The following is a 12,522-nucleotide window of genomic DNA, read 5'->3' as shown; positions in this document are numbered from 1 at the left end:
GCCTTGGGAATCATACTGGCATAGAAAAACACTAGTGATTCAAGAAGTACCTTTAAATGGTATCCCTCTTTTCACTTAAAGTGCATTTGTGGAACTGCAGGAAAATAACATCTAGGCTCTGCCCAGGAGTCTAGTACCTATACAGACCAAGATACTAATAATGTTATTATAGCGGCTAGCTGCTTTCCGTGGAACCTCTAATAAAGGTCATTAGTTGCCTGCTTTCTTGAGTGAGATGGCTTTGCAGCAAGTGCTTGGAGAAAAGTTATCAGTGCTGTGTGTTAGAAACAGGCATTCTGCCAACAGCTTTATAATGAAGGTGAAATGTAATAAAGCGATGGATTGACAGTTTATGTGTTGAAAGTGAAGGAAATGGAGGTGTGGAGAAGCATTATGGGGAAACTTTCTAGTCATATCTTCAATTTAACCATCAGGGGAAATGCTTCAAAATCTTAGATTTATGAATTTCTAGTAAGCAGTTTCCTAGCATGTAAACAAATCTCAGTGGGCTGTTTTAGGAAGGTAGATTTGGGCAGTGAAGTAATCATTTTTATTCCTCTGATTTTCCAAATAGAAATGGACATATATGATAAAAATGTCAGCCACACTCTCCACGTCAGGGCCCTAACAGGATTACATGTCAGTTCTTAATGTCTCGCTCTGTTTTTCTTTGCCATGAATGGCTGCATTATTGCTCACAGGAACTTCACTGTAATATATGGTAAGAGACAAGTAGCTCTTTATGGCCAGTGATTATTCGGTTTGAATGAAACCTGTGATTTATGTCCATTTAACTGAAAAGCCTTGTAAATTCCCAGTGCTGCATTTTTCCTCAATAGAGAATGAGTCAAGCGAAAGTGACAACTAGGTTGGCGTGGAAATGTGCAGTGCATTGCCGTGTTATATTTAATACACCTGACATGAAAAACGTGCACACACCACACAGTCACCTTAAATAGGAGTGAAAGTGACATTAGCTTGTAATATGACTGCCATATTCAGTGGATTAGACACTAACATTGGCTTAAAAGGAGATTTGGAGCCAGAGTGGGATGGGCATGGGGCCACAGGTTGTGATAGGCAACTCTATCATCTGTCATTTTCACATAATATTTTAAAAATTAGTTGTTTTTACGGTTGCTTCTACTGATATCTATAAAATAATTCTCTTTCATTACAAGTATTATTTTTATCTTCAGAGCTAAAAAGGAGCGCATGAAATTCAGGTGCAAATAATATTCTAGATCTTTCTTTAGGAGGTGCTGATATCATTCAGTTGCCTTTTCTTTTTCTTTCTATTTTTCTTCTCCTTTTTGGGTCTCTCTCAGTCATGTCCCAGTTAAGCACTGTACTTGGGCTTGTCTCCTTAGCTCTATTTCTAATGCACCCCCTGTCTGAGAACTGCAACCTCCCTTCCCCTCCCCATGCATAGCAAGTCTAGCTTAGATATTGGCACCTTGAGGGATTTTTCAGTGCCTTTATCTACTTTGTTCCCATATTATATTCCAGTTTGCACAACAGAAAGTAATTGTTTTAAATAAGATTTTATAACCATGGGACTTGTGACCTTCATTTTATTTCCAGGTCTTCCATTTCATATTTAAACTGCTTCTTCTTACTTAGGGATGTCAGGTGGAAAATTATTTTACCTTTCTTTAGATTTGTGAAGAAAAGTAGCAACACATCTGTGTTTATCTTTCTTTTTTATGTATAACTGGGTTTATGTTTCTCAAACTGTGACTGACTTGATTTTAAAATGAAGAAAGCAGGAAGTAAAGTTGGTATTTCCTTTAGTCATCTTCGTACTATCAAACCACCGTCCTTGTTACTTTTAAGTAACAGGCAAAATAAAATCTAGGGAAAATGATAAGAGAAACAGAAATTTTTAGAGTTGGCACTGGTTTCAAAGCAGCCAAGAATTCTGGACCTGCTGGAAATATCTGATCTGGCCTTGTTTTACATGATGCTGCTAAACCTTTTCCTTCGAGCTCAGACTGGGGTGGTAGTTGAGTGAATCAAGGGGAAGTCCATCAGAATACAGAATTATAGAGATTTCAGAGGCCCAAGCTTATGAATAATTTGGAATCTAGTTTTATGGCATGCTCATTAGGAGAAAAATCTGACAACTCAAGTTTCCATAATAGCTTTTTGTTTCACAGCAGGTCTGAATAATGTTCTGTTTACAAAGTAAAAATCTGATAACTTTTCTTAATTATTGCTATGGATATCATATGTCTTCTGTGATTGTGGAAATATTGTAGGGCTAGATCTTAGTTGTGCCTAATTAATGACCATGTATGGAACACAGTTAAAGCAGCCATGGTCTGAAGCCACTTCACAGTCCTGGATGAACAGAACTTACTTATGGTCCAGTGGGCTTGGTCCTTGAAATAAGGGAGCCATGAAGCTTAGTTAGTTTAGTGCCCTGTGTTTGCACCTCATCCTCTCAGGTCAAGCCTTCTACAGTGTTGTTCTGTTAGAGAGGCTAGTACTGTACAATTCAGCCACTGCAGATTTCTAATCTGCTTATTTATAATTCAAAAGCTTGCCTATATATTAATGAACCCTTAATGAGCTGTTGAAAATGCCTGAATTACAGTCAGATTATTAAACTCCAACAGCCCCATAATCATACCATTTGAGTGGGCTTTCGGTACTTTTCACATCTGCAGCTTAGTATTGTGAAGGGTATGCGTTTATTTGAAGGAAGCTTTATAATACTTTTGACCCGTAATTTATTTATTGCCCTTCGAATGCAGTCATCTATGCAGATGCTCTCTCCCATTATCTGTGGGGCAGGTGCACAGCATGTTGAAAGACAGCTAATTAGGATTTGCTGAAAGATATGCAAAAACTGTGGGCTTATAACAAAGCCAAGTTCATTGTTAAACAATGTTTTACTGTGTTTATATGATTTGTCTAAATCTTGGGGATATTGAAATGAATGTTGTGGTTATAAGTGGATTGTAAATAGAGTGGGTTTTTTTTTAACTTTATAATGCTATGATAACTAAACATAGAAGTAAAATTTTATAAAATTTGTATAAATGTCACAATATACATTTTGGATTAAAAACAAAATAGATTAAATTTTAAATTATTGTTTTCCCAAGTTTCGTTTTGAAGATATCAAGATCTTTTGAAAACTACGTAGCCTGATTCATTGTGGCAGCCCTTGCAAATTTATATTCATTAAAATGTTTATAGGTGCCTAGAGGAGTAGGTGTTATGATTGGAAACCATGTGTGACTTAGGCAGGTGAGTAACAGTGAGTGAATAGGTGGGTAGGATGAGCAATAAAATAGTAATTTGAAGAATATAAATAAGAAATAAAAAAAAATAAAATAAATATTCAAATTAAAAATAATTTTGGAAACCAGCTATTACTATTTAAATACCTATAGTCATGACTTTGCTTAACAGAGGAAACATTTTTGATTCACTTTCTCAACTATAAGCCAGCCCTCAAGTAACGTGTTGTTATAACATTGATGAGATGCAGTACGAACTTAACTCTTGTTCATGTCAGTTATCCTACGGTAAAATTGGTTTTCTTATACATCGTTTCGCTTGTAGTCACAGAACTTGCTGGTGACATAAAATGAGGACTTAACTGTATAGTTGTGACAATGACTTCTCTATTGATAAAATAGCTTTCTTGATGTTGCCTAATTGCAAAGTGCTCTGATACTTTTCATCCACAAGAGTGTGAACTTTTAGGCAGGAAGTGGTTTTTCTGATTAGATTTGATGTACATAATTTATAAAGTGTGTGCAGAAGGATTGCATTAAAACATTTTTCCTGGTAGAGCGTCGGCCTAGTGTGCGGAGGACCCGGGTTCGATTCCCGGCCAGGGCACATAGGAGAAGCGCCCATTTGCTTCTCCACCCCTCCGCCGCGCCTTCCTCTCTGTCTCTCTCTTCCCCTCCCGCAGCCAAGGCTCCATTGGAGCAAAGATGGCCCGGGCGCTGGGGATGGCTCCTTGGCCTCTGCCCCAGGCGCTAGAGTGGCTCTGGTCGCAACATGGCGATGCCCAGGATGGGCAGAGCATCGCCCCCTGGTAGGCAGAGCGTTGCCCCATGGTGGGCGTGCCGGGTGGATCCCGGTCGGGTGCATGCGGGAGTCTGTCTGACTGTCTCTCCCTGTTTCCAGCTTCAGAAAAATGCAAAAAAACAAAACAAAACAAAACAAAAAACATTTTTCCTGTATTTGAAACAAACACTGAAGTGTTGATTTACTTATAATTTTAGAAGAGATGTTACTTACCACAAGGGAGAATGTTATGCCAGACTAAATGCATACTTATTATTTTTATATGTGTTCACTACTGTTGAGTTTAAGGATTGCTTCCTATTGGTGTGGTGGTGTTGGTTTATATGCATATTAGGTGCACCTGAAAGTGTCATAGATGCCCAACTAGTTTGTGTCTTTTGAATTTCTCTGATGAATTTCCTGTGTATTAGTCATTGAACATCGTTTTTGTGTGCTGCACATGTGCGGGGAAGCGTAATAATTTTGTTTGTGGATGTTGATCTACTATTAAAGAACCTCACCAAATGTCCAAAGGGAAAAGATCAATAAATATATGTACGAGGGGAAAACTGGAAACCTGGAAGAAACTTTAGGGTAGATAAAAAACATATTTCTAGGAGCACTGGTGTCTGTGTAAATATAGTATAAAAAGAACAACAGGCACACAAAAATGTGAGCAAAAGGTTAGTTTAAAAAGGAGAAAAGTTAAAAAAAAAAAAAAAGAAAAGTTAGGAACTCCCAAATCAATAATATAAAATGAAACCGAGCTGGAAGTGTCAGACAAGAGGCTGCTCAGTGAGTCCTCAGTGCTTGTCAAAGGCACAGAAAACTTGCTATGTGGAACTACTACAAGCATGTCTAGGCCGATTTTAACATGTAAAAAAGTGAATTAGAAGAAAAAATGAAAAATGTTAAAAATACCAATGTAACCAATATTTGGCAGTTTCTTCTATATCTAGAAAAACAGATACATGTTTGTCTATCTTTAATTATCAGCAATGTGCTGATACTGATTTTAATCTTATTTAAGAGGAGTTATCTAACTGTTTGGTTCCCTAAATGAATTATTGTCTTGGTATATTACAGTTTTCAAACCTTATTTATTTACCTCTGAACAGGCAACAGATACAATTTTAAATCATTGTGAGTTCGTTTTATTACCCAGTTGAAATTATTCCAAAGTATATTTTTAAATGAAAGTGACAGCTTTAAAGTGTTTTGAGGGAGGAAATTAAAGTTGTGCATTTGAGTTAAGACAACCAAGAGCTCTCTCTCCTGCTGTGGGTATAATTCAGGACATCTAGGAATGAAATCTGTTCTTAAAAGAATTGATGGTAGTTTTAGGCTAGCATATAAAATTGCAGAGCTGGTGCTCAGTTGAGTACTTGGCAGCTTATAGATGTTACTGTCATGTAAGTTACACCAGACACAAAGTGTGCACCACTGTGGATAAACAACATCAGGCACAGACGCAAAAGGCAGAATCCAAATGCAGACACGCAGGATGCCAACTTCTCCCCCCCCCCCCCCAAGACGCCTTGTAACTAGTGTGAAAACCCTGCTTTTAAGTAGATTTACAGAGGTTAATTGGGCTTGGATATTTTAGATTATGCTACACATTAATGAAAATGCTGATTCTGAGCTGTCACGACTCCACTGCTTTTTATACCATGATAATTATTTTAAAACTTTGTCTTCTGTGTTGTTGAAAACATCTTGGCAGAAAGCCTATGTGACCTGATTAAACCTAGGAATTGTCAGCTGTGATCTATAGTACTCAGATGAAGTTGCTGACTGGGCATCATTTAGAAAGTTCTTTATTTAAAAGCAAAATTAGATTGAGATACTGTGCCCAGCATCATACTGCTATGTTGATAGTACATTTTTAGTACTGTATTTAGTGTCCTGGTTTTATAGTTTGTTGACAATTGCTTAACAAAGGCATTTACTAATATATATTTTTAAAGCATAGCTAATTACCTCCTAATGTATGTATTTCTTTTCTTCCCCTGAGATTACATGATGGAGAAGCCCATCTAATCCTGTTTATATTTTAATTTTTGGATATAGCTTGTACATTAATTGTTCTATGAAATTTTAAATTCTGTCCTAACTGTATAAAGAAATGGAATAACCACCTTTCTTTCAGTAGGTTTGTTTTATATCCTTGGATGATTTTTTTTTTCTTTTTCAAAATCCCAAATGTTTTACCCTCTTCCCATTTTATGCTTAAATCACCTAAATCTGGAAAGATTGGATTTCAGAATATTCTGGAAGCCATGACTGCCTTTTTCTAAAGCCCCAATCTGGGATAAATTGAGCAGGGATGATCTTAGAAATTCTGGAATGCATGTAAATATTATCTTGAAAAGAATTTTCATACTTAAGCTTATCATTAAAATGTGAACAATGAAATTCTCAGCATGAATTGTAGTACTCTGTTGTTATGTGATCATTTTCTCTAATAAATAAAATACTCACACTGTTTGTCCTGTTTCTCGCTTCTTCTCTCTCTCTCTCTCTCTCTCTCTCTCTTTCCCTGAAGGTCTCAGCATCAGAGGAGCCCAGGAGGAGGACCCTCCCGATCCCCAGCTAATGAGACTGGACAATATGCTTTTGGCAGAAGGGGTTTCAGGTCCTGAGAAAGGTGGGGGATCGGCGGCAGCAGCTGCAGCCGCAGCAGCCTCTGGAGGTTCTTCAGATAACTCTATTGAACACTCAGATTACAGAGCCAAATTGACCCAGATCAGACAAATCTATCACACAGAACTGGAGAAGTATGAACAGGTCAGCAGCCACCACTCTCATAGTCCTGCACAAACCCTCTGTTGCTCTGCTGTTAGACTGCGCTAACCAATATTGAGGGCTTTGAGGGGTAGGTGTTAACACAAAGAGCAAAATAAATAAGGTCAATGCAGAAATTTAAGTGAATTGTTGGATTCATGAAATGAAGTCCCCTTGAGATTTCAGAGGTGAAGCTTAACTATTTTATCCCATCTCCTTGTTTTAGTTTTATTCATTCCTCATATTCATGTGCCCTTACTACCACACCTGCAGTCATCCTTCCCCTCTAACCTCCCGACTCTGTGCTCTTCAAAGCTTTGTATCATTGACATTTATGCACTGGCCTTATTCTTAAGCTGTGACAACTTTTAAAGGGAAGCACTGCATAGTGAGATCTTTCTCCTCTGCTGTGAGCTCCAGAATCCTCCTAGGAATTCTTTGGGACTGTGCCAGCCTATAGGAAGGGAGTTACCTTCACAAAGTAAGCAGGTTCTGGCCTGTCTCTCCAAGGGGGAGACCTCTCAAGGTAATTAACCCAGGGCGGAGAGTATTAGGCATTATATGCTAAATTCCTGATGGGAGAGGAAGGTTAAAAATGTTATTCTTCTCAACAATTATATTAGCTGTATTTCATTGAACCTAAGATACCTTTGATTTTAAGTTATATCATTGCTTTATGTACCACCAAAAAAAAAAAATCAACACTGCTCAGTTTAACCGTAATATGCCATTAATTGTAAAATGCTTCCAAACAGCAGAGAAGTTAAAATGTGTGGGAAAATAAGTAACCCTTAGATTCCGTGAAAAAAGGTAAAATGTTCATGGTTCATTTTAAATGTATTTTAGTTGTTAGTTTAACCTAAAAACCTGTTTAGTTTGAGTAATTCTCACTGGAAGGTAATTAAAGAGAACATTATATAGAAAGGTTTAAATATCCTCCCCCCAAATAAAGAGATTATTAAGTCATATTGAAATTGCCAAGTATTTTTGCCAAGGTCAACAAACAGTTGGTGAGTTGGCTGTTTTATAGAGTTCATCCTAAAATAAGGAACTGCCTAGATATACCCATCACCCAGATAAATAATTATTATTAACATTTTGTCAATCTCATTTTGTCTCTCTCCCTTACTCCCCTCTCCCCCCTTTTTGGTGGAATACTTTAAAGCAGTGTCAGGCACCATACCATTTCCCCCATAAATACTTCACTGTGTAGTCAGGTATACCTTCAAGTCCGAACACCTTAATGTGGTGTGGAAGTCCTGGTCAGTTTTAATACTGATTTTTCTTCCAAGTTCCCCAAGGAGTTTCAGTTGTATAGTTGTTTTTTTCATTGCCTTCTCTAATATGCTGGCTATGGTGGTGTTAAGCAAATGCTGGATTCTGTCCCAGAGGTGAGTGTGTTTTGAGGGAGGGTAGAAGGATTTATGTAGTTCTATGTTAAAATATACTGCTCTGTAGTTCTATGTTAAAATATACTGCTCACAAAAATTAGGGGATATTTCAAAATGAATATGAAGCAATAAAATATGCCCTAATTTTTGTAAGCAGTATACAATATAAAGCAATCTTAGAAGATGTCTTTTTTTCTGAGTAGGATTTTCTAGGATCTCAAACTATTTCTAGTCTCATTTAGAATACTTTTTGGTGGAAGATGTACAAATAAGAATTTTGAGGGAATTATCTTTTGTGTTTACATGAAAAAAAAATGGAGCCTTCTGATTTGACATATGAATAATTAAGAGTAAACAAAATAAGTAATGCTTGAAAAGGTTACCCTGAGCATAAACAGTGGGAAATGGCTCCAATTTGTAGTAATATCCTAATTGCATAACTTTATATTAAATACATCTATACATACTTACTAAATACCACCGATCACCTTGCCTGAAAATATCTATAATAATTGAGTCAAATGGCTCTACTTTTTTGGCTGAGAAATTAAGATAGTTTTTTACTATCTCCTGCCCTGTTTCTTCACATCGACCTCCTTATTTTCTACCAATAGCCCTTTTGGAAGTTGGGCAAAGCTGACATCAGTCAATGTCACAGAGTTTTGAGTATTTTTTTGTTTTGTTTTGTTTCTGTGTGCTTTAAAAATACATAAACACAAGTTCTTCATAAATTACACTAAGTACTTGAAGATTTTTTGGATTAAATATATTGGAAAATAATGAGTTTTAAATTGTAATCATGAACCTTATTTTTTAGATATATTTAGTAGCCTAATAAAAGCTATTTAAATGTTTATTTCCTTTCTTATTTTTAACACTTTCAGAAAGAAAAAATGTAGATAAATGAAGCCAGTGCAGTATTATGAACAAAAAATAGATGGAGTGTGATGGCTGGTTGGCTGATTCAAAAGAATTTTAGTTTACAAATTTTCTTCTGTAGGTTCTGAATTGTTTTAGAAATAATAGCAGCATTTAACTCTCAAGTTGTCGATGGGGTGGCTTTTATAGCTTTTCTGTGAGTTTTGACATAAGATAGTCAACTTTTTTTTTTAAATCTGGGGATACAGAGTCTTTATCTTGGAAAGACCTTTCAGGGATATGTTTGGAAGGGCTAAGCAGAACTAAGTGAGATGAAGAGGTAACATTTCTAAAATAGATGACATTATAATTTCCATTTTACAGATGAGAAAATGAAATTCAGGTTATTTGTCCAATGTCACACATCTGGTCAGTGTCAGAATCAGGATTGAAATCTGTTTCTGACAATATGCCTTTTTCATTATGCTGCTACATATGTCGAATTGGAAAATACTATAATTCAGAAAAATTCTGGTTTTCTCTGATTTGCCCGTGTCAGGTTGCATTTGGAGTAGGGTCAGAGTAGAGATGGGGGAAAAAGACAACTATTTTAATCATTTTGCAGAAACTATATTTTTCCTCCTAAAAGGGAACACAGGTACTCTGAGTGACAGAACAGTTATTAGTCAATAATAGGAAGAACATATGTGTGAAGGCAGAGGCTTCATCAGAAAATTGTGTTGAGTCTTTTACTAAAAGAAATAAACTACATTGGAATCTAGAGCTATTCACTCTACTGTGTTTTGCAATGAAGCTGTAATGAAGATGTATCTAAAGCTTGTTTAGATTTAGATTGCCATAAAATTAACAAACACCACCATTGCAGTAAATTAAAGTACCTTATAAACATAGCCACATTTACAAAGCTAAGCAGACTAGAGCTCCAGTTTGAGCAAAATTAAATCCAAGCTACAAGGCTCAGTTTTATGTGTCTGGTTTAGAAATGGTACTATTTTAAAAATACTGTCCTTTTTCCCCCCCCTCTATAAAATAGACTTTGATCATATGTCTCTATTACATAGGCTTAGATGTAATGATTTTTGGTGACAGTCATCAAAATTCACTTATCAAACCCTTTTGAAATATTAGGCATAGAGTATATAATAGAGTGAGGTTCTTGAATATGACCACCACCCCAAAGGAAACAAAAACTATTTTACTTTTCTCTTGTTGATCCTGACACTGAACAGGAATATAATCTTCCAAAGCTTGCAGCAGCTGTCTTATAGTACTTTGTCTGGAGAGCATTGCCTCCTTCTTGAGTTGGACAAAAACCTCATTTATTTGCCAGCTTGTTGATGAGCTACACATTTTGAAAAATGCTTTTACATTACCTTTCAAATATGCTCTTATGATTAGAGGTCCAGCTATTAGAAGAGGTAAATTTCTAATGAACTCTAGCCAAAAGTCCTGGAAGCCTGTTTTTAAGAATTGAAGGCCTTCTTGGTTCCTTCGCCACTCTGCTAAAATAAAATGGACACATTGGTATTTGCAAATGGAATTTGACTTAGACATTTGTTCTCAGTTAAAACGGAAAAGATATATCATGCCCTATGCAGCTCTCCCACTTTGCTTGTACCAGAGAAATGCTTGTACACAGGCAATTCACTTCATAATTTATAGCTGCTATAATAGAGATGACATATTGAAAGCTATCTACTATAATTATATTGAAATACATTTTTGCTGAAGGCTAAAGTGTTGTAAGGGTCCCAACCCTCCCTAAGCATCTGGGAACCTGCTTTCTGAGTTCACAGATGTCGAATGAATTCACCTCAGATCAGGTAAAGCATTGGAGCCAAGCATGTACACTGAATGTGCTCAAGACCGGTCAGATACTGTTTAGATACTAGAGGATTTTCAGATATCAGCGGAGTGTTGGGGGATGGAGAATGAGTGTGGAAACCACTGTAAAGGAATGGCCTTGGGCTTTTAGAGAATCTCAATATTCTGTGCTTACATTTCCTGGCAGAATCTCCTTTGCTTGTAAAGGGATATTATTTTTATTTTTATCAGGTTAAAAACTGCTGATGTTCTTACATTAGAGATTTTGTAGCTCGCAAACTCCTAATTGCATTTTGCTATTTCTTTTTAATAAATAAGCAGGAAAGACAAAGAGGTGCCACCTGATGTAAACTTTATATTTCATTTTCCCAAGCAAAGCTTTGTGAATCATTGTTTCAAGGGAAGGGTTCTACTTGTCAGTTCTCATGCTGGACCTTTTCATTGACTGGAAGGAGTGTTTCCTCGTTTTTCCTCCAAGTTTCTAGTTTATTGACTCTATGCACCAAGTGTACCTTTGACCATAAACTTGATTAATGAATGAATTGTTTTATATTTGAATATTCTTTTTTTATTCAGTTTCTTTGGAAGCAATGTTTGTAGTTAGGCCTTGGCAAGGCAGAACTATATTATATATTAGGTAATCAGAGTAGGGACTTGCAGAATTACCACACACAAAAATATGAATTTCATTAAATTGCCATTTTTCTCGTCAGTAATAATTGCCATTTATTATTAATTATGTTTTAGACTCTATGCAAAGAACTTAACATGCATATAATCCTTACAAAATCCTCATGAGATAGGTCCCTAAACAATGTAATTAGGTAAGAAGTGTTGAAGTACAATAGATATTTCATCTTCGCAGCTGTTCTTTAGGCATACTGGTCTCATTCTATATATTTGGCTTAGGAAGACTCTTTAAATGAAGAATTAGTTGATTTAATAATAAACATTTCATAAATATAAAATCTATAATATTGAACTAGAGTTACATGTAGGGTTATAAAGACATCTAGAAAATGGATGCATGTAAATTTGAGAGACATTGACTTTTAATAGAGATTTATTTTTTCTTTGTAAAGTAGATTTTAGAATAGGCAATATTATGATCTGTTGGCTACAATCAACTTATACCGATGATTACAAAAGACCCTTCAGTCTTCAGATCTGATTACTGAACCGTTTAAAAACTTCCTCTAAAATCAGTGCTTGCTCTTTGTTTGGTTTTACATGTTTATATTCAATAATCTGAATTTACAAGCAGGAAAGGGATTGAATCTTGAAATCAGAACTGAAAATAGCACCACACAAAACAAGCAAAACACTGAAAATTTTGATAATAAACCAAATAGGTATGAATATCAAGGAGAAGTTTTCACTAGTTGGTAAATATTACTAAAACAGTATCAAAAGTCCAAATAATTCAAGTTCTCAATTATTAATTGGTTTAGATTTTTAAGGAGCAAGGAACAAGTGGCTAAAAGGAAGACTCATATTAAGAATTGATTCAGGCCCTGTCCGATCGGCTCAGCGGTAGAGCGTGGGCCTGGAGTGCGGGGGGACCCGGGTTCGATTCTCGGCCAGGGCACATAGGAGAAGCGCCCATTTGCTT

General features: G+C 36.2%; 1 protein-coding gene across 2 annotated transcripts in view; it reads left to right on the top strand.

Moving 5' to 3' along the window:
• The window catches only part of PBX3 (PBX homeobox 3), a 221,505-nt gene that overhangs the window by 158,554 nt on the left and 50,429 nt on the right, over window positions 1–12,522 (top strand). For both annotated transcript variants that reach the window (XM_066256205.1, XM_066256206.1), the window contains exon 3: window positions 6,578–6,819. In XM_066256205.1, coding sequence (XP_066112302.1) covers window positions 6,578–6,819 — 242 coding nt within the window. The remainder of the gene's footprint in view (window positions 1–6,577; window positions 6,820–12,522) is intronic.

This window comes from Saccopteryx bilineata, chromosome 2 (genome assembly GCF_036850765.1).
Source record: "Saccopteryx bilineata isolate mSacBil1 chromosome 2, mSacBil1_pri_phased_curated, whole genome shotgun sequence".
Taxonomy (NCBI): domain Eukaryota; kingdom Metazoa; phylum Chordata; class Mammalia; order Chiroptera; family Emballonuridae; genus Saccopteryx; species Saccopteryx bilineata.
The sequence above is the reverse complement of the archived record's forward strand: the minus strand, read 5'-3'. Positions and strand labels throughout refer to the sequence as shown.